Here is a 23,241-nt window from a genome sequence, read left to right as displayed (position 1 = left end):
AACGAGTGAACATAAACATAAACATATTCACAGTTGACATAATGTTTATTATTATTTTCTTTTGGTACAGTCTCAGACTGGATTTAGCTCATTTGGATTTAGTCCAAAACTTAATAAATTCTGTGGTTCTAAGAACCTTCAGTATTTTGGCCTTACACTCAACAGCCATGAGCTCATTTAAGCAGCAGATTAATCTGAAAAAATTCTCTCTGAGGACATTGACTGCTTAGAGACCAGTTAAGTAGGCAAAGCCTATGCCCCATTATTGTCAAGGGTCTACATGATGATTTGACTGGAATGAGTATAGTGAAAACATTTGAGGAGTGAGGAGTTCAGCCACAAGGTTAGTGAATGAAATAATGTACAAAGAAATGTATATATTTATTTATTCCAGTAAGCATTAGATACATGAAGCCAAATAATTACAGTAATAACATATTAAACAAATCTAGTCACCCACCCTAGGAGGGTTTTAATCAAATTGTCTGGTCTATGCCCATACAATAGATGTAAAAACATTTAGAATTCCCAAATAATGGGAAGGTTTGCTGCATTCAGCCATTGCAGAACATATCTAAGTAATTGAAGCTCAAATGGCCAATCATATCGCTGCATTTCAAATTGACAATGCCCCACCCACAGACTTTCCTTTGACTTACCAGAGATTGCTTTTTAGATGAATTTACAGAAGAGGAGAGGAAGGTCATGAAGCCTAGCTGAACATGCTTGGGTTATTTTATTTAACTTTTCTAGTCACAACCCAAGGTAAGTATAAATATCTTGTGTTTTTTTAGCGTTGTAAAGTAACACATTTCCAAACCCAGCTCTTCGTGTCTTAAGTTCATCGTTATTTTATTAAATTCTCCTTCAGCAGACCACTGCATTGATGCCTGTGTTTTTTTTTGTTTTGTTTTTTTTGTTTTGTTTGTTTTTTGCTTTTTAAATGAAAGGTGTGACTGGGAGTTTTATTGCACAACTAGAGCCAACAGTACTGGTCCAGTCCGGACTCTCCATCAATCTCGTGTGCCACGTTCTTCTAGATGGACATTTTAATATATTCTGGATAAAAAATTCTCCTAATAAACCTCCAGTTTGTGTAGCCACAGCTAAAGATTTTGTGGATGATGTAGCAATGTGTAAACACTTTGAAAACCATTCCAGAATCAAAGCCAAATGGAACCAAAAGACATTTAATCTGTCGTTTTCATCAGTGGAACAAACAGACGCTGCAATATACTTTTGTGGATCATATAATTATGGACAGTATTTCTTCGGAAATGGAACTACACTGACGTTGGAAAAACATGCTGACAGTAAGTTACATCAGAAATTCAGACTTCCCATAACACATGAGTATCGAGAGAATGAAAAACCATAGTATTTGAATCCTTAGAATGATAAATTATTTACAAATGGGGGGGGGGGGGGGCACAAAAACCCTTGCTCATCAGTGCTTGTTGACTTATTGTTAAGTCCCACCATTTTCAAACTTTCAAAGTTGTTGCTTTAATGTTTTATAGTCCTAATGTGTTTATATTGTAACTAATGGACCATGAGTTTAAATCCCAGGGAGTAAATATCCCTCTAAATTGTAGATTTGCTTTGAAAACAACTCATAAAAAAAGCCAAAAAATAATTCTGTTCTCTTCCTAGCACCAGTTTATGTACCCTAAATGATAATTCTTATAATTGTAAGAAATTCATATTAAATATTATAAATGTTTGTATTTATGTCCATGAGGCACAGTGGGAGAGTTTAAGAATTAAATAAATAAATAAATAATTAAATAAATAAATAAATAAATAAATAAATAAATAAATAAATAAATAAAAAGGTCCAACGTTTTATTTATATGGACAAGCATTCAAATAAACATACATTAAAAATAGAAAATATCTTACACTTTTTAATTTTTAAATATGTTGGAGTTGACCAAATCCTTTCTCATTGACAAGAGTTTTTGGGGTATTAAGGTGCTTGATGTAGGAGGCAAATTATCCATCCATTAGCTAACATTAATAATAAGAAAAATGATAGAACATACAATTACATGTTATTATATATTTGTAAATTTACTGGATCCACAACGCTTGCTGAGCCTACTCTTAGCCTTGGGTATAAATTTAATAAAGTTTGCAGCTTATTAACCAGGGGGGAAAATGTCAAGGGACACACTCATTCCAAACATCTCATGTTATTATAGCATGCATTTCCAGTTTCTGTGACATGAGGCTGAATACCTGAAACACCTGGTGACTTTAGTCAAAGGATCTGGGCTTAAAGACTCCCATTAGCTCCTTTTCGTTTTCTTGCTTTCAAACTTGTCCCATGAACTGTCCCATTATCCATTCTTTATTATTCTATAAATCCACCAGGATTCATTATAAATGCATATATTTCACAGGTCATCAAACCTCATGCTACTACACATTTGATTGCCAAAGCCCTTTTTATATGTTAATTTCTATATTTCTCTTTCACAGCAGTTTCATCAAATGCAACAAGCAATGATAAGAACAATGGTGGGTATAATCTGATCACACAATATAACGCGTGTTCTGAAGACATTTATGCTCTAGGTATTTTCCTGGGATTCAGTAACATTTATATCATGTCATGCTGTCTTTATTAAATATTGAATATTTAATATTGAATATTGCTGTTTTTATTCAATATTTACCTTAAATTTGTTGTTACACATTTTGTCTTGTATTAGGGAAAAAGCAAGGGTTTGAATACCTGGCGACATCCTTAGCAGCAACTAATACAGTATAAATCTTTATCATCATTTTGCTCTGTTGCCACTTGAGGAGGAAAAACTCAGGTAAAAATGGAATGTTTAAATGTCACTTGAGAGAAGCACAATTAATAAACTAAAGCATGCATTTTTTAAAAAAGCATGTTCACTTTGGGGCGGCAGGGTGGCGCAGCAGGTAGGTGTCACAGTCACAGAGCTCCAGGGGCCTGGAGGTTGTGGGTTTGATTCCCGCTCCGGGTGACTGTCTGTGAGGAGTTGGTGTGTTCTCCCCGTGTCTGCGTGGGTTTCCTCCCACAGTCCAAAAACACATGTTGGTAGGTGGATTGGTGACTCAAAAGTGTCCGTAGGTGTGAGTGAATGTGTGTGTGTTGCCCTGTGAAGGACTGGTGCCCCCTCCAGGGTGTATTCCTGCCTTGTGCCCAATGATTCCAGGTAGGCTCTGGACCCACCGCGACCCTGAATTGAATAAGCGGTCACAAATAATGAATGAATGAATGTTCACTTTGCTGAAATGAAATCCTTAAATGTTTGAAAGAAAAGCTATCTTAATTTTGCATTTGTTTTAAAACACTGTTGAAAAACCTTTCTTTACATGTTAATCATAAAAGTATATTTCTATTGTTTTTTTTGTCCGAAATCTGCAGGTGTGGCAAGTGAAGCGGAGAGTGTAGACATTAAAGTAAGTGTTTGATTTATTGCGGTCATAACTTTGCTGTCATAACATTATATCCAACCTGTCTCATATTTGTTGCAATAGAATATCTCCAGGACATGGACCAGTACTCTTCTCTAGTACTTGAGAGAAGAGGGGGGGTAAATAAATAAATAAATAAGCTCCTGGGACTCAAATCAGTCGGGAGGGGGATGGTTTCTTACTCTCCTCCATAAGTTACTTCACAACCCAATGTAGTAATGACAGAGGGTCTATTCTCCCTATTAGAGGTCAGTGAAGCATGAACATAGTTCCCTGGCAAAAATAATGGAATCACCAATCTGGGAGGATGTTTTTTCCATTTATTTAATTTTGTAAAAAGCAATAATAAAAATCACAGAAACACGTCACAAAATCTGTCTTTTTTTCGAAATTCCAAATTTCTGGCATTAAGAAAAATAAGAAGAGAAATGAAAAATTATGGAATCACTCAATTCTGTGGAAAATATTATGGAACTATGAGAAAAAACAATTGTAAATATTAATCTGTTAATTCAGATGCCCAAGCTAGTGATTATGACAGGATGTAGTCCTTTAGTCTGCTTGTTAAAATGCTGTGTGAAACTAAAATTTACTGGATCAAATTACAATTTAACAAAACACAAACTTTGGTACAGATTGTGCTTTGTGTGAAAACACCATTAGTATGAACAATTCAAAAGCAATAAACCTTAAAAATGTACACTCTACTAGATATTAGTGAGTTGTCTAGGACAACACAGCAAAATCATTTATTCTAAAATGCCAAAATGACCATCATGTATTGCAGCATTAAATAATCTGAATACATATTTGGACAGAAGTTGCACATAATTTGATTAAAATATTCTTGCTGTCATTGTATAGAAAGTAGTGATGGGAATTTCGGCTCTTTTTGGGGAGCCGGCTCTTTTGGCTCGGCTCTTCTTAAAAAGCCGGCTCTTTCGGCTCCTAAATGGCTCTTTGTTTTACCACTTATTTCAACTGGTACAGAACAATATTACCTACATTTTACATGACTACATGGACTAAATATTATTGTTCAATATTAAAAATAATAAATTGTGTTGCAATGGCCAATTGTTTTTATGGCTGTCTTGTAATAACTCACTGATTGCACTCACACATTCAATTGTATAAATAACTGGATTTTTATGTAAACACCTTAATAAAAAATCACTTGTAAACTCTGAAATACAGCCAATGGAACCCAAAAGATAGGTATTACAAAATAGTTTTTGAAAAGTTTCTTTCAGAGGGTACTGATGTTGCTACAATACACAGTCGCCCTGCCATCACTTTGACTAGCCGTGGGTAAACTGAGGCCTTTGAATGCCACCAGTTCAGTGGGTCTTCTGTTCTTGGAATAAGAGGCTCCTCAAGATAAGACCGTACTTCCAGCATTGCATCTACTGATTGGTAGCTTTTCTTGTTGTTCTCTGATTGGTTGAATGACAAGCCTTAGAAAAAAATGGCTCGGTCTTAGACGGGAACAGGCTCTCATCGTTCACTTCCAAGAGCCGGCTCTTTGAACCAGTTCGTTCGCGACCGACACATCACTAATAGAAAGCTTTAAATACCACATGTCAATCTACTGAGGCTGCATTTTGACATTTTGTAATTGAGTGATATTATATTGTTTTCCTGGATAAAAAGTTAAAATTATATCTGGAGAGTAGATATTTAAAGTTTTTTTAATGGTTTATGCTAAAATAAACACATTTACTACACATCATTTGTACACCACATGCTTGACTGTTTCTATATGAATTAAATACATATGATAAGCTCTGAACTGAAATTATATCTTTTGGTTTTTTGGACTGCTTGTTAGAAATTAATTTTATAAAGCAGTGAATATTTTTTTGGAATTAAGCGCAGCTACTAGACTAGTGTTGCTAAATAGTGATTAAGGCCCTCATATGCTATTCCAACTAGCTCATTTATTAGCTATTGGAACAATAAATAAATGTCAGATCCCATGGGGGCTAGCAAAATTATCTTTATACATAAAAGAGTAAATGTCAGAAGCACTGTGGGTAAATTACTTATAAACAGAGATAAAGAAGAGCATGTATTCCAGTATAAACTTTCTATTCTGCAGATAGAGCCACATAAATGCAAATATTGCATGAGTGCCTCTTAAAAGTAACAGTGCACTGTGTTTGACTGCTATATTGACAAGCCACAAAAATGCATCAACCCTGTTAATACTTTATCTTCACACTCCTAGGTGAAATATTTAAATTCTATTCTTTATTGGAGTTTTCACTTGCATCATTTTAATAGATCACATTGAGAAAATGCAACAATGATTACAGTTTCCATTTTGCCAAGAATGCCTGTTTAACAGTTTTACACCATCATGATTTTTTTTTTCCTGAACAGAAGTGTGATGAAGTAAACTACGCTGCTCTCAGTTTTGACCACAAACACAGGAGAACTGTACAGACGAGAACCAAATTGGACACCATGGTCCTATACGGAGCTGTGAAAAACCAAGAGGAATTATAACCCTGTATGCAAAATACAGCACCTGTGTTTAAATACCCCCTTGTTGTTTTAAAACTGATTGTTTAAGGAAAGCTATGATGACTCATTAGTCAAGCCACAGTTATTACAGTCAGTGGAAAGCTAATGTATAATGTAACCTAATTTCTGATTTCAAATTATCTACTCTAATAAAATGAGCTGTTTTTAAATGAAAGCTGTGATCAGATATTGTTTGAGTGGTGGGCCACATTGACATGTTTGGTGCTGGTACGAATGTAATACAGCAGTGCTACTATATGTTTTTTACATCTCTGTTGTTGGAAACTTAACACACACAAAACATGAGAAACATGTCAACAAGAGAGTAAACATATGTAGGATTTACTCTATTTCTATAGTTTAGCTCCTGTATCATCACAAAACCAAAAGAACAATTTTCACAATTTGTGTAGTCTCTTTTAAACAATGGAAATGGTAAAACCATAAATTAATAAATCATTTGTCAAGTTAACACACTGTAAAATAAATTGCTATTGTAGGAGCATTTAAAAATCCATGTCCAATAAGATGAAAGGTTACAAATATTTGGAAAATGTTGTTGTGTATAAAACAACAAGTAGGTTAAATGTAACAGTGTAGAGTATAATAGTGGACATGAAAATTAATCTTCAGAAAACAGAGTATGCATATATCCTAAACAAGTGGTTTTTATAATGGTTTTATAAATTAATACTGAAGCAATAAATACAGTGAAAGTGCAACTGTGAAAAACAGAACAGGCAAGACAAAATCTGTCAGTCCTTTGTGAGTGAGTTCAGATAAAATGACCCATTAATGAAGTTGCAGTGAGACACTCTCCACATTCACATGGGACATAAAAGATCCTAGAACTAAATTAACTCGTATGCTTGGTAGCAAGGTATGTACCAATAATTCATTAATTTATTTATTCACTACTACCTGGAATCACTGGGCACAAGACAGGAACACACTGTGGATGAGGCACCAGTCCATCATACATTTACATATTTGGAAACTAGAGCACCCAGAGGAAACCCACACAGACACAGGGAAAACACATCTAACACACAGTGACCAGAGTTTGTGTTTGAACCTGCAACCCCAGAACCCTGGGCCAGCAGTGCCCCGTTATCAGTTATGACCATTTATTGTGTGTGAGTGTGTGTGTTTGGGGGTGGTGCATCTTGCTATAGTTGACTATTTTATGTTGTAGCAGGAAGCCATAAACCAGCATAAAAATTGACATGTATTCTCCAGCTGCATCTGTTATGTATTCCTAATTTAGCTTGATATTTGTTAGAATTATATATATATATATACTATATAATTATATATACCCACATGGACACAGGGAGAATACAAACCCCTCACTGACAGTCAGACAGCAAGAAACACATCACAGGAAGAAGGAGCTCTTCTCCAGAGTCTCAGTATGGTTGTGTTGGTCCACATCTGAGTGCAATGACTTTTTTCATAATTGCCCAAACAAACCACACCAAAGTTGGAAGTGAAGAAACTTGCAGCTGAAAGAAAGATCAGCATCAACTACATGATGCAAACATGTCACCACAAATAAGGATCTCACATGTGAACATATTGCTCTGTGAAGGACTGGCGCCCCCTCCAGGACGTGTTCCTGCCTTGAGCCCAGTGATTCCAGGTAGGCTCTCGACCCACTGCGACCCTAAACTGGATAAGCACTTACAGACAATGAATGAATTAATGAACGAGTGAACATAAACACAAACATTTTCACAGTTGACATAATTTTTATTATTATTTTCTTTTGGTACAGTCTCAGACTGGATTTAGCTCATTTGGATTTAGTCCTAATGAGCCAAAACTTAATAAATTCTGTGGTTCTAAGAACCTTCAGGATTTTGGGCTTACACTCAACAGCCATGAGCTCACTTAAGAAGCAGGTTAATCTGAAAAATTCTCTCTGAGGACATTGACTGCTTAGAGACCAGTTAAGTAAGCAAAGCCTATGACCCATTATTGTCAAGGGTCTACATGATGATTTGACTGGAATGAGTATAGTGAAAACATTTGAGGAGTGAGGAGTTCAGCCACAAGGTTAGTGAATGAAATAATGTACAAAGAAATGTATATATTTATGTATTCCAGTAAGCATTAGACACATGAAGCCAAATAATTACAGTAATAACATATTAAACAAATCTAGTCACCCACCCTAGGAGGGTTTTAATCAAATTGTCTGGTCTATGCCCATACAATAGATGTAAAAACATTTAGAATTCCCAAATAATGGGAAGGTTTGCTGCATTCAGCCATTGCAGAACATATCTAAGTAATTGAAGCTCAAATGGCCAATCATATCGCTGCATTTCAAACTGACAATGCCCCACCCACAGACTTTCCTTTGACTTACCAGAGATTGCTTTTTAGATGCATTTACAGAAGAGGAGAGGAAGGTCATGAAGCCTAGCTGAACATGCTTGGGTTATTTTATTTAACTTTTCTAGTCACAACCCAAGGTAAGTATAAACATCTTGTGTTTTTTTAGCGTTGTAAAGTAACACATTTCCAAACCCAGCTCTTCATGTCTTAAGTTTTATCATTATTTTTATTAAATTCTCCTTCAGCAGACCACTGCATTGATGCCTGTGTTTTTTTTTTGTTTTTTTTTTTTTGTTTTTTTTAAATAAAAGGTGTGACTGGGAGTTTTATTGCACAACTAGAGTCAACAGTACTGGTCCAGTCCGGACTCTCCATCAGTCTCGTGTGCCACGTTCTTCTAGATGGGCATTTTAATATATTCTGGATAAAAAATCCTCCTAATAAACCTCCAGTTTGTGTAGCCACAGCTAAAGCTTTTGTGGATGAGGTAGCAATGTGTAAACACTTTGAAAACCATTCCAGAATCAAAGCCAAATGGAACCAAATGACATTTAATCTGTCGTTTTCATCAGTGGAACAAACAGACGCTGCAATATACTTTTGTGGATCATATAATTATGGACAGTATTTCTTCGGAAATGGAACTACACTGATGTTGGAAAAACATGCTGACAGTAAGTAACATCAGAAATTCAGACTTCCCATAACACATGAGTATCGAGAGAATGAAAAACCATAGTATTTGAATCCTTAGAATGATAAATTATTTACAAATGGGGGGGGGGGGGGGGGCACAAACACCCTTGCTCGTCAGTGCTTGTTGACTTACTGTTAAGTCCCACTTGTAAGTTGTTGCTTTAAAGGTTTTATAGTCCTAATGTGTTTATATTGTAACTAATGGACCATGAGTTTAAATCCCAGGGAGTAAATATCCCTCTAAATTGTAGATTTTCTTTGAAAACAACTCATAAAAAAAGCCAAAAAATAATTCTGTTCTCTTCCTAGCACCAGTTTATGTACCCTAAATGATAATTCTTATAATTGTAAGAAATTCATATTAAATATTATAAATGTTTGTATTTACGTTCATGAGGCACAGTGGGAGAGTTTAAGAATTAAATAAATAAATAAATAAAAAGGTCCAAAGTTTTATTTCTATGGACAAGCATTCAAATAAACATACATTAAAAAATAGAAAATATCTTACACTTAAATATTTAAATATGTTGGAGTCCTTTCTCATTGACAAGAGTTTTTGGGGTATTATGGTGCCTTTGATGTAGGAGGCAAATTATCCATCCATTAGCTAACATTAATAATAAGAAAAATGATAGAACATACAATTACATGTTATTATATGTTTGTAAATTTACTGGATCCACAACGCTTGCTGAGCCAACTCTTAGCCTTGGGTATAAATTTAATAAAGTTTGCAGCTTATTAACCAGGGGGGAAAATGTCAAGGGATACACTCATTCCAAACATCTCATGTTATTATAGCATGCATTTCCAGTTTCTGTGACATGAGGCTGAATACCTGAAACACCTGGTGACTTTAGTCAAAGGATCTGGGCTTAAAGACTCCCATTAGCTCCTTTTCGTTTTCTTGCTTTCAAACTTGTCCCATGAACTGTCCCATTATCCATTCTTTATTATTCTATAAATCCACCAGGATTCATTATAAATGCATATATTTCACAGGTCATCAAACCTCATGCTACTACACATTTGATTGCCAAAGCCCTTTTTATATGTTAATTTCTATATTTCTCTTTCACAGCAGTTTCATCAAATGCAACAAGCAATGATAAGAACAATGGTGGGTATAATCTGATCACACAATATAACGCGTGTTCTGAAGACATTTATGCTCTAGGTATTTTGCTGGGATTCAGTAACATTTATGTCATGTGTTTATTAAATATTTAAATGAATATTTAATACTGAATATTGCTGCCTTTATTAAATATTTCCCTTAAATTTGTTGTAACACATTTTGTCTTGTATTAGGAAAAAAGCAAGTGTTTGAATACCTGGCGGCATCTTTAGCAGCAACTAATACAGTATCAATCTTTATCATCGTTTTGCTCTGTTGCCACTTGAGGAGGAAAAACTCAGGTAAAAATGGAATGTTTAAATGTCACTTAAGAGAAGAACAGAGAGCTGTGTTGAGCGGCATATTAAATAAAAAAACTGAAGCATGCATTTTTTTATGTGTGTTCACTTTGCTGAAATTAATGTCTTAAATGGTTGAAAAAAACCTATCCTAATTTTGAATTTGTTTTTAAACGCTGTTGAAAAACCTTTCTTTACATTACATTTTGTATTTTTTTTTTTTGTCCGAAATCTGCAGGTGTGGCAAGTGAAGCCGAGAGTGTAGACATTAAAGTAAGTGTTTGATTTATCGCTGTCATAACTTATATCAAGTTATCATAACATAACATAAGGACATGGACCAGTACTTTTCTCTAGTACTTGAGAGAGGACGGGAAAGAGGGAGGAAAATAAATAAAAAATCAACTAAATAAATAAATATTTGAGCTCCTGGGACTGAAATCAGAAAAAAAATATGGAATCACTCAATTCTGTGGAATACATTATGGAACTATGAGAAAAAACAATTCTAAATGTGAATCTGTTAATTCAGATGCCCAAGCTGGTGATTCTGACAGGATGTAGTCCTTTAGTCTGCTTGTTAAAATGCTGTGTGAAACAAAAATTTACTGGATCAAATTACAATTGAACAAAACACAAACTTTGGCCCAGATTGTGCTTTGTGTGAAAACACCATTAGTATGAACAATTCAAAAGCAATAAACCTTAAAAATCTACACTCTACTAGATATTAGTGAGTGGTCTAGGACAACACAGCAAAATCATTTATTCTAAAATGCCAAAATGACCATCATGTATTGCAGCATAAAATAATCTGAATACATATTTGGACAGAAGTTGCACATGATTTAAATACCCCATGTCAATCTACTGATGCTGCATTTTGACATTTTGTAATTGAGTGATATTATATTGTTTTCCTGGATAAAAAGTTAAAATTATCTGGAAAATAGTTATTTAAAGTTTTTTTTTAATAGTTTATGCTAAAATAAACACATTTACTACACATCATTTGTACACCACATGCTTGACTGTTTCTGTATGAATTAAATACATATGAGAAGCTCTGAACCGAAATTATATCTTCTGGTTATTGGACTGCTTGTTAGAAATTATTTTTATAAAGCAGTGAATATTGTTTTGGAATTAAGCGCAGCTACTGGACTAGTGTTGCTAAATAGTGATTAAGGCACTCATATGCTATTCCAACTAGCTCATTTATTAGCTATTGTAACAATAAATAAAAGTCAGATCCCATGGGGGCTAGCAAAGTTATCTTTATACATAAAAGAGGAACTGTCAGAAGCACTGTGGGTAAATTACTTATAAACAGAGATAAAGAAGAGCATGTATTCCAGTATAAACTTTCTATTCTGCAGATAGAGCCACATAAATGCAAAAATTACATGAGTGCCTCTTAAAAGTAACAGTGCACTGTGTTTGACTGCTATATTGACAAGCCACAAAAATGCATCAACCCTGTTAATACTTTATCTTCACACTCCTAGGTGAAATATTTAAATTCTATTCTTTATTGGAGTTTTCACTTGCATAATTTTAATAGATCACCATCATGATTTATTTTTTCCCCAGAAGTGTGATGAAGTAAACTACGCTGCTCTCAGTTTTGACCACAAACACAGGAGAACTGTACAGACGAGAACCAAATTGGACACCATGGTCCTATACGGAGCTGTGAAAAACCAAGAGGAATTATAACCCTGTATGCAAAATACAGCACCTGTGTTTAAATACCCCCTTGTTGTTTTAAAACTGATTGTTCAAGGAAAGCTATGATGACTCATTAGTCAAGCCACAGTTATTACAGTCAGTGGAAAGCTAATGTATAATGTAACCTAATTTCTGATTTCAAATTATCTACTCTAATAAAATGAGCTGTTTTTAATGAAAGATGTGATCAGATATTGTTTGAGTGGTGGGCCACATTGACATGTAGTGTGTTTGGTGCTGGTATGAATGTATCAGACATAGCAGTGCTACTATATGTTTTTTACATCTCTGTTGTTGGAAACTTAACACACACAAAACATGAGAAACATGAGAAAGGTGTGAACAGTGTGTAAAAACACAGCAAGAGAGTAAACATATGTAGGATTTACTCTATTTCTGTAGTTTAGCTCCTGTATCATCACAAAACCAAAAGAACAATTTTCACCATTTGTGTAGTCTCTTTTAAACAATGGAAATGTTAAAAACACAAGTTAATAAATCATTTGTCAAGTTGACACACTGTAAAATAAATTGCTATTGTAGGAGCATTTAAAAATCCATGTCCAATAAGATGAAAGGTTACAAATATTTGGAAAATGTTGTTGTGTTTAAAACAACAAGTAGGTTAAATGTAACAGTGTAGAGTATAATAGTGGACATGAAAATTAATCTTCAGAAAACAGAGTATGCATAAATAAATAAATTTATCCTAAATAAATGTTTTTTATAATGGTTTTATAAATTTATACTGAAGCAATAAATACAGTGAAAGTGCAACTGTGAAAAAGAGAACAGGCAAGACAAAATCTGTCAGTCCTTTGTGAGTGAGTTCAGATAAAATGATCCATTAATGAAGTTGCAGTGAGACACTCTCCACATTCACATGGGACATAAAAGATCCTAGAACTGAATTAACTCGTATGCTTGGTAGCAAGGTATGTACCAATAATTCATTAATTTATTTATTCACTACTACCTGGAATCACTGGGCACAAGACAGGAACACACTGTGGATGAGGCACCAGTCCATCATACACTTACATATTTGGAAACAAGAGCACCCAGAGGAAACCCACACAGACACAGAGAAAACACCTCTAACACACAGTGACCAGAGTTGGTGTTTGAACCTGCAACCCCAGAACCCTGGAGCTGTGCGACAGTGACACTGCCAGCAGTGCCCCGTTATCAATTATGACCATTTATTTTGTGTGTGTGTGTTTGGGGGTGGTGCATCTTGCTATAGTTGGCTATTTTATGTTGTAGCAGGAAGCCATAAACCAGCATAAAAATTGACATGTATTCTCCAGCTGCATTTGTTATGTATTCCTAATTTAGCTTGATATTTGTTAGCGTATACACAGCCTTTATTAAAGTATATGAAGCACAAGCTAGAAAATTGTATTCTAGAAGCATTTAAACTCTGATTATTTGTAATTGCTTTTAAATAAATTATGACAGTGTTAACTTTTAGGGAAAAGTTGACAGTTTACTGGGGAGAAATGGTCTGCTTATGCAGCTCAGGGTTGTGGTGAGTCCAGAGCCTACCCAGAATCACTGGGAACCCTGGAGGGGGCACCAGTCCTTCCCAGGGTGAGACACACTCACACCTATGGGCATTATTGAGCCAATCCACCTACCACCACGTGTTTTTGGACCATGAGAGGAAACTGGAGCCACCAGTCGAAACCCACATGGACACAGGGAGAATACAAACTCCTCACCGACAGTCAGACAACAAGAAACACATCACAGGAAGAAGGAGCTCTTCTCCAGAGTCTCAGTATGGTTGTGTTGGTCCACATCTGAGTGCAATGACTTTTTTCATAATTGCCCAAACAAACCACACCAAAGTTGGAAGTAAACCAGAGTTCTATTCAGCCAGACTAAAAAGTGCAGGTGTTAAGCACCCTAAGGGAGTTTTCGTAAGTGAAGTTCCTTTACTCTGGTCAGAATCAGCAACGTTCTCACCGTGGATTGGTCAGACCTGACAGAGGCAGGAGATAGAAAGTAAATACAGGTCCTGTTTTCCGGACAAGTGCATGTTTCTGTCCTATTTCTCCAATTAGTTTTTAAGCTTTAGCCTGTTTTCTGTTCACCTGCAGCCAATTTATAAAGCACGCCTGACTACAGGAGCCATTTATCATCGACATGGTGCATACACTCAAAAGTTGAGTCAGATCCAGGTTGGATCACATTCTCATGAGAAACTAACCACACCAGTGTTTGTTTAGGCCCAGAGCAAGACCACATCCTCTCAGGGGTCAGTTTCTTTGGTCTGCATCCGAGTGCAATTACTTTTTTCACACCTGCCCAAATAAATCACACCAAGGGTGAAAACGAAACAGATTTCTATTTATCCAGACTAAAGATCACAGGTGTAAAAAAGCCCTGAGTGGCAGAGAGAGGCTGAGTAAAGAGAAGCAGCAGAGAAAGGTGGAGCATGGTGAGAGGCTGCAGAGTCAGGAAGGGACATCAAAGCGAAAGGTTAGAGCTATGGCATGGAAGACAGCAGGCCGAGCTCAGATAGGTGTGTTCAATCACCTTCAAACGCAAGTAGAGTGGGAGGGGAAACTTTACATGTAAAATGTATTACCCTCCACACTCAGCTTAGCAGGAGAGCTGCTTCTGAAGGGCGGCCATGGGTGGCATGGCACTGGCATGTTCATCAGCCACCTCCAGCTGTGCCTGTAGTGGCTCAGCCCCCTGATTTGATATGGCCAAATGAGCAGTCATCAGGGTCTCTTGCTGCTGCTGACTTGCCAACGTCACCACTGGCTTGCTAATTTGTGGTTATTAAGTTATATTTTGTTTTAATTCTCAATTTTTCTAAAGTTGCTTTGTGACACCATCAGGTGGTAAAAAAATCACCATACAAATAATAATTTGACATGATTTGACATTCAACAGATACAAACTTAAAAAATAGGTGCCAATTACAACCACATGGGGACATCATGCCCAAAAAAGTAATTATGCAAGTTATTATAATATAAAAAAAAGGGTTTTCTTATTTTTACAATGCTTTGAAACCATTTTAGGTGTAAAGTTCAGGTTTGCACCTATATTCAGGTATCAAAGTAAAAAACACGTGACCCAACTGTCCAATCAACTGGCTGCATATGAAGAGAAGACCACCCCCAGCTCATTTCCTATAACCTTAAGAGAGTTTGAATCTTAGATGAAGAGTGGAAGCTCTTCTCTGAGTTAATCCAAACATGACTGTATTATTCTGTCTAACCTTCTGCCTAGTCATGATCCAATGTGAGTATACACTTTAACCATTTACATTATCTATTATTTCAGAATATAAAATATTTAACTTAAAACACTGTGAAACATGGAAATTAACAGATATACAGTTTAGCGGCTTATTTTATGTTAATTAATTGCTGTTATTTTAAGGTGAACATGGATGTGGAAGTTTTCTCTCACAGCTGGATTTAACAGTGAGGGCCCAGCCAGGGTTCCCCACCAATTTGAGGTGCAATGTTGACCTAAATGGACACTTTTATTTATTCTGGATAAGAATCGCTGTTGACCAAACCCCAGTATGCATAGCTACAGCTAAATCATCAGCGAAAAATGTGGAAATAGGTGAACAATTTAAAAATCATTCCAGAATCAGTGCCACATGGAATCAAAAGACCTTCAACTTGACATTTTCATCAGTGGAACAAACAGATGTTGCTTTATATGTTTGCGGACTATTTAGTTATGAAAGGATGTTTTTTGGAAATGGGAGTATGCTCATTCTTGAAGAACATGTCAATGGTGAGTATCAAATTCAGAAAAGTATTATGAACTTTATTTGTGACTGTTTTATATTCAGGTATTATTTAATTTGAAGATACTCTGCAAATACTTTGCTGTCCTTATTTCTTCCGATCACTGAAAACTCTCTTTAGTCTGGGCTTGGTCCTATTGGATTTACAAATAAGAAAAGGTAGCTAATCCCGTCACAGATTCTAACTAACTACACTAAAAAAAGAGTTTAGGAAGGGGTTTACTACATTTTCTTTATTTATAAATCCACTAGGCCAAGCCTAGACTATGCAGAGTTTTCAGGGATTTAAAGAAGTAATAGAAAAAGACGACCTTTGTCACATATTTTCAATGACTTTAGAAAAAATATGACAAAATGTGTTATGAAACATTAACTTTTCCTGTAAGGTTTAGTCATTATTTTGAAATTTGAGGGGACATTTTTATTTTTAGATAAAAAATAATTTATATGACATATGAATATACTTCATATTTATTTACCTCTTATACAGCAGTGTCACCAAAGACAAGCAAAGATAATGAAGAGACAGACGGTAGGTGTTATCTGATCATCAGCTCTTCTCAAATATCACAGGGAATGTTGTTATTCCTACATGATTTTTGTTGGTATGCTCAGTTATTGTTTTACTTAATGGCATCACATTTATTCATACATTTATGCAATATTACATTTGTATGCAATTTTAAAAATGTCTTACAGTTTATAACAGTCTACTTTCTCTTCTGCCGCTAGGATATTTGTTTAAATATTTAGTGCCAACATTAGCAGCAACTAATGTGGCATTAATATTGTTCATCATTTTGCTGTGTCATCGCTTACAGAAGAGCAGACGAGGTAGGAATAACTTGGTAAAAAGCATAAAAAAAATAAATAAATAATAATAATAATAATAATAATAATAATAATAATAATAAAAACACCCATAGGTTATTTAAAAACAAAATTAGTCATATGCCTAAGAGTCATTCCACATTGATCAGACTGCTAAGTTTTTATACTCTTTAGCGCATAGCAATTATTTATCTCACATATGATTAAAAATTTGGTCAGTACTTTACCATGCAGTTTAGAGCATGCATTATACAAAATTGTAATCTAATTCAAATTTCAAATTCAAATTTATATGCTTATAAATACCATTATAAATTGTGAATTTAAAAAATAAAACTTTTTCCATGAATATATCTTTCTTACAAATGTGTTGTCTTTTTTCCAAACAAATAAATAGTTTGCTTAAATGTTTTAAAACATTGGTTATGTTTTAAGATTTCCCCTGGGGATCAATCTTGAATTTCCCCTGGGGATCAATAAAGTATCTATCTTTCTATGTCTTTGCAGGTGTAACACTTGAAGCCAGGGGTATAAATGACAATGTAGGTGGTGACTGCACTGATCTAATCAATAACTCTGCAATCTCAAAGATATGAAAACAATAAAAGTGATTGATTTATATACATTATTATTATATATATTTTTAAACAGAAGACAGATGAAGTCAATTACGCTGCTCTCACATTTGACCACAAACAGAAAAGAACTGTGCAGAAGACCAATGTGGACACCAAAGTCATTTATGGTGCGACACCAAGAGAACTCATGACAAACTGCAGAAATCCATGACCATTTCAGAAGCAAAGTACAGCAATTCTGTGCCTAAAATCCACACATGCTTTTTTTGGAAACTTAAACTAACTAGCACAAACATGGTATATTACATTTAACATTTAAAATTAAATAATGTCTTGAAAAATGCCTCAACTACCATACAAAAGCTGGATTTCCTTCATTGACTTTGTTCTCAGATCACACTAGAATTAATGGTCATTTTTAGGACTGTACATTTTATCACGGCAGTGATTTGTATAAGGAACCACTGCATGACACAGACGTAGACTTAAAATTACTTCATTATCTTAAAATAGCAACTTTAAAATCATATCACAAGCAAATATCAAATGCACAAAATTTTCAAAAGACATGTTGATGCATTTGTTTGTCATAGTGATTGCCAGTGAATTTTCATTGGCAATATGAAAATAAGGAGCCTTGACCAAATATACAGATTATACAGAGACTTGACGTAGTTAAAATATACACTTTAATTGCACTTACATTGTATTTTTACTCTCTGGCCTTCTATGAGCTGCAACACTCTTGTGGTTCATGAGACGTACAGTTACAAACTGAAAAGAACGTTATTTGTTACTGTTAAATCCTGAGGAGGGAGACAAAACTGATAAACTACTACATAGTTCAAAACAGCATTTAGTTTTATGGATAGCCCAATACTGAAAATACAATTTTAATTTCAAGCTAGTATTAGACCCATTGTGTTACGACCAGGGCTACACAAAGCACAATTTCCAGCTAAACCTGATAGATATGTTAATCCAAAGTCAAGCCTTGCCAATAAAAGGAGAGGCAAGACCTGTTCCTAATTCAGACTACATACTAAATACTGCAGTATAAAAGAGTAAGTGATAATTCATTACGAAGTATTCATTGAAAAGCAGGTTTAATCTTTGTTGCTCTTTTTTAATTTTCTCAGTCGGTGGAATTCGATGGTCCTTGTAGCTAATTGTATTAAATTTTGATTTCATTGGTGACCTGGCGAGCTGTTGTTTGCTCTCTCCTGCAGTTAGACAATGCTTTAGTTTCTTACTTCTGCTGCAAAAACGGCACGGAAAATATTACGTTTTTTCGTGGGAAAATGTGAATTGTCGTGCACCGATAAACTGCTACTTGCCTCCGTCTACAACGTTACACATTTTCTGAGGCATTTTCTAAAAGCACCCGTTGTTTGTGCTCCGAAGAGCTGACTAAGTTTTAGCTGTAAACCTGCAGCTTTAAAGGCCTTCGGCAGGGTGTAACTGTAGAACAACTTAAAATATTTATATAAATAATTAATTTACATTTGAGCAATCTATGAATTCTTAAAATGGAAAATAATTATTGAGTTTTGATTATAATGTTGATGAACCATACTGCATTTAACATATTCTAGTTAAAATGCGTCTTTTTTTATATTTGCTTGTTTTATATTTTTTCTTTCTAACTTTTTTAAAGTTGTCATTATTTTGGCGAGCTCTGTGTAGTGGTGGTGTCTCTTGAAATATTGTAGCTTTTCATTTACAAACAGCTTGATTTCAAAACGCTGCCTTCTGAGGCACTCACCTGTGCGACAGCAAGGCATCGAGACCGCGGCATTCTGTTTCAGACACAGCCCGTTTTAGCAATAGAACACTGCCTGAAAATGGCCCTGTATAAACGACTGGGAGAAGCTCTGTACAGAGCTCTTATATGAAGTATATACCTGTTGTACTTTGAAATCACCAGCAGGTGGCGTATTATACTAAAAAAATAAATCTCCATGTTTTGCTGACCAAAAACGACATAACTATAAATGAATTTATATTTAAATCAGTTAATTAATAAATAAAAAAATGTATAAATAATAGATCAAATAAAAGGTTTAATATAGAGATAAATGAATGAATAAATATATTTTTGTCATGAGCCGTGTATACTTTTCTCTATTTATTCATACATTTCATATACTTATTAATATATTTATAAATCATCGCTGTCCAATTCAAAACATGTATCTCCCAAAAATATTAACTTTACAAGAGAAGTAAAATACCTTCTTAACCTTCAATGGAAAATAATGTAAAAAGATTTAATTCCAAGACATTTTGAAGTGTTTCTATTGGTTCATTATGAAATATTTATACAGTGTGAAACTGGGCTGCTCTGTTCAAATAGTAAACTAAAAATCGACAAAAATGGAGATACATCCTTTTAATGGAACAGCGTTGATTAAGGTATATATTAAGTATATTTATTTCTGTACTACCACATATATATTTATTTATGTATATTTATTGATTTATAGTCATGTCTTTTTTGGTCCTCCTCACACATTCAATGCTTTGCACAAATGAACATAAGTCTGTGTGTAGTGTGTAGAAATAATGAAAGTAATGTGTTCAGTAATGTATCAGGGATCATTACATGTGACAAAATTATGAATACACTGTCTTTCCAGAAGCATGTGAATACTATAAACACACTGTTGATGTTGAGGAGGGGGCGGGGCTCTGGGTTACTGGGAAATTGACAGTTAATTTGACAGAATTCAATTTAGGATTAAAATAAATCTGAATTTCTAAATCAAAATTGTGAAATATTCTGAAGCAATGCAAGATTCAAAGTGAAAGTACAGTGGTGGAGAAAAAGAGCAGATCAAATCTCAGTCCATTAGTATAATACCTTCCTATTCAGTGAAGAATATGGGTCATGAAATAATGCCTTCTACACCCAAATAGTGCATTATGATCCTACAATAAAACGTTATCTGCATTCAAACCATAAAATGTAGGGATGCAGGGTTATCTAGCATTCAGTGCATTCTTTTGGTGTAGAAACCACAGCTTCAAGCCCTAGGGAGTAGGTTATGGTTAATCATGGAAAAATTTAATATAGCAAAAATGTGTGAATTTCTGTGGGCAAGAAAGAAGACAAATGTAGCTTAAGAAACATCTTTGTTGCTGAATGTAGGTATAGATGGGATACACTGTAGAGTTGAAACCTTTGTTTTCCATCTCAGACTGAGACTATTATACTGTCTTTGAGGTTTAAGAAAATACCCAATACACACGTGTTTTATGATATTATTTTATGCTATTTAAAGCAAGAGAAAGTATTACTATACACATAATACCCTAAATACTGTGGTCGATTTAGCTTTGGTCAGTTTGATCTGTTGCAAACAAGAAAAAGAGAGTGGGGTTGGGGTGGGGGGGGTGGGAGGCAGACAAACAGAAAGCAGCAGACAGAGAGAGGTAGAGATACAGACAGCTAGTCCGAAAGAAAGAGAGAGTGAGACAAGGAGGCAGAGAGTAAAAGGAGTGGGGGTGTGTCATTTGAGGCTAAACAAAGCTGAGAAGAATTTGAAACACTCAACTGATAGGGTTCTCTTCATCACTCCTTTCAACCCTTCATGAATTGGAAATGAAAGGAAGAGGAGGCAGATTTGGAGAATACCTAAATGAGAAGATGTATTCTGCTCATCCCTGTCGTCCCGTGAATGTAATGCGAGACACCAGTGAATCCCTTTAAAATAAATAGATAAATAAATAAATAAATAAATAAATAAATAAAATAAACCCTGCTTTACCAGAGTACAGAGAGAGCAAAGCAGGGACAAGATCAGAGGTGTATTTAGCCAGAGATGAAAGCACCGGATATTTCCAGGCTTGTATCTCACAGTGTGGTCAATTCACAGGTACATCAAACAGATGTGGCACACCTACATGTCAGTCTCATCTCTTTTGCTCTCATCTGCCAAGCCTGTGCTCTAATTACAATCTTTCTTGTCTTCCTATTTTATACCTTTTTACTTTGAAGAAAGCATTCTTTGTTTCATTGACGTAGACCACTGTTTTCTTTGGCATTTGGAGTGGGCTTAACATCCTCCAGGCTCCAAGGCAAATGGATGCATGCGGAATTTGCAGGAAAGACTTCATTACACTCTGCTCATTCTAGACTCGCTCTGTGTCCCAATTTGAGTACTTTGTCAGTGTATTAGCTGTCAGTAGTGGTTTTACACTGGGGAAGCTGGATAGTAGGTACTGTTAATACTAATAAAATGTTATACTAGAGCTTATGAAAATGTGTAACTTGTTTTGGGCACTGAAGAGGCAATCTGATATATTTAGCTTTGAAAAAGGAGCAATAAGAGTCTGCTAAATAAAAGGGTTACATAATAAACTATTACAGGACACCTTACTGTATCAAAGGGTATCACAGTGTATTGTAATGTATCGTAAATTGTATTTCAAAATCTGGCTATTGAGTACCATGTTAATTGGGCCTAACTGAGTCAGCTGGTGTTAAATTTTATTCTGGCCAAAGCTGGTTATGTTGAGTGATGCTGGTCTGGTACTGGTTTAGTTGGTCATCCAAACATAGCCATGTTGGTTGACCCACAAATCAAGGTTAGAAACAACCACTACTGACAGCTAATACACTGACACCTCTGGCAGAAGTTCTCAACATGTTGATCTTCAATTTCCATTTCGGGATGTGAGTTATTCCAAGCCCTCCTTTCTAAAATTAGCAAGTGTGACGGGGATGTGCAAAGTTCTCTTTTTTTTTGTTTTGTTTTGTTTGTGTGCGTGTGTGATTGTTTTTGATGGTGTGATGTATGTGTTTCATTTGATGAGCAGTGAGAGTCAGAGAGCTCATTATATACCCTAAAAAACATACAATAATTAGCCAAAAATTACAATGACCTCTTTGTCATTCATTGTCCATTTTTATCAGCTCCACTGACCATACAGGTGCACGTTGTAATGCTAGACTGCCATCTACATGTTGCTCTGCATACTTTTTGCCACCTTTTCACCCCTTTCAACTTAGACCACCATCATGTCTGTGACACTGCAGCGCAGAGAATGATCCACCATCCGAATAATATCTGCTCTATGTTGGACCTGTGGGGACCTTGACTGTTAAAGAACAATGTCAGAGAGGGCTAACAAAGTATGCAGATCAACAGATATGTTTCATTTTGTAACTGTAGACCCACAAAGTGCACCAACATTGTCCATGAGATGGATAAAATGGACAGTTAGTGTAGGAACAAGAAGGCTTTTTAATGTTTTTTTTTTTATTCCACTTTATGATGGAAAACCTGTTCTTTAAAGAATCCTTTTTCTAAAACTTCTCCATAAATCATCAAAAGGGTTCTGCTCCTGTTCCAAACCAAGGAATCCCATTTCAATACTACAAAATATGTCTCTAGTTTTCTGCTGTTTTATGTTGCACCCATTGCTGACACAGGCATTTAGCTGTAAACCCAAAGTTTATACAATCTCCAATCTCCATACAGAAATTATAGGGTCGCAGTCTAATGAGCATAAGGTCACCACACCCCGTGCCAAGTGTGGGCTACAAGCCCTGTAGCACTGGGCTGTGGGGCATTGGAACACCATTCTCTGGAGTGACAGAGCTCTATCCAACACTTTTGGAATGTTAACAACCCATAATACTCCGTGAAAGAATTGTTTAGTGAGTATCTTATTGCATTCTTCTGTTCTTGCCATACGTCTGAAAGCTGAGTGCTGAGTATGACAAAAATGAGCCAGATGCTTTAACTTCCTCTTTTTAAAAAGTTCTAATCACTTTATTCACACTGAGCAGGTTGCTGCATACGTTGAAATGTCAGGAGATGTGCCTGCTGTGGTTGACAGTGTTAGTAATAGATCTGAGAGGCAGTC

The 23,241-nt window shown here is 35.4% G+C and overlaps 1 protein-coding gene across 5 annotated transcripts; it reads left to right on the top strand.

The window, feature by feature from the left end:
• Positions 1-8,382: 8,382 nt before the first annotated feature.
• On the top strand, positions 8,383-12,331 carry LOC136707862 (uncharacterized). 5 transcript variants are annotated; one of them, XM_066682155.1, is made up of 7 exons: positions 8,383-8,462; positions 8,637-8,812; positions 8,898-8,999; positions 10,106-10,144; positions 10,336-10,443; positions 10,679-10,713; positions 12,034-12,331. In XM_066682155.1, exons 3-7 carry the CDS (start codon positions 8,978-8,980, stop codon positions 12,157-12,159), a joined length of 330 nt encoding a protein of 109 aa, XP_066538252.1. In that variant the 5' UTR covers positions 8,383-8,462; positions 8,637-8,812; positions 8,898-8,977; the 3' UTR covers positions 12,160-12,331. The 5 variants fall into 5 exon arrangements, with proteins under 5 accessions (XP_066538252.1, XP_066538249.1, XP_066538250.1 ...); XM_066682152.1 differs by having other exon boundaries at positions 8,637-8,999; positions 10,109-10,144; XM_066682153.1 differs by having other exon boundaries at positions 8,637-8,999; positions 12,037-12,331.
• The last annotated feature ends 10,910 nt before the right edge of the window (positions 12,332-23,241 follow it).

Source organism: Hoplias malabaricus, chromosome 9 (genome assembly GCF_029633855.1).
Source record: "Hoplias malabaricus isolate fHopMal1 chromosome 9, fHopMal1.hap1, whole genome shotgun sequence".
Classification (NCBI taxonomy): domain Eukaryota; kingdom Metazoa; phylum Chordata; class Actinopteri; order Characiformes; family Erythrinidae; genus Hoplias; species Hoplias malabaricus.
The sequence above is the reverse complement of the archived record's forward strand: the minus strand, read 5'-3'. Positions and strand labels throughout refer to the sequence as shown.

Bases quoted from the DNA above. Each gene is read 5' to 3' on its own strand.
- LOC136707862 (XM_066682151.1), top strand. From the start codon at position 8,420: ATGCTTGGGTTATTTTATTTAACTTTTCTAGTCACAACCCAAG. The intron at 9,000-10,105 runs GTAAGTAACATC...TCTCTTTCACAG, and splicing joins GTTGGAAAAACATGCTGACA to CAGTTTCATCAAATGCAACA. The intron at 10,145-10,335 runs GTGGGTATAATC...GTCTTGTATTAG, and splicing joins AAGCAATGATAAGAACAATG to GAAAAAAGCAAGTGTTTGAA.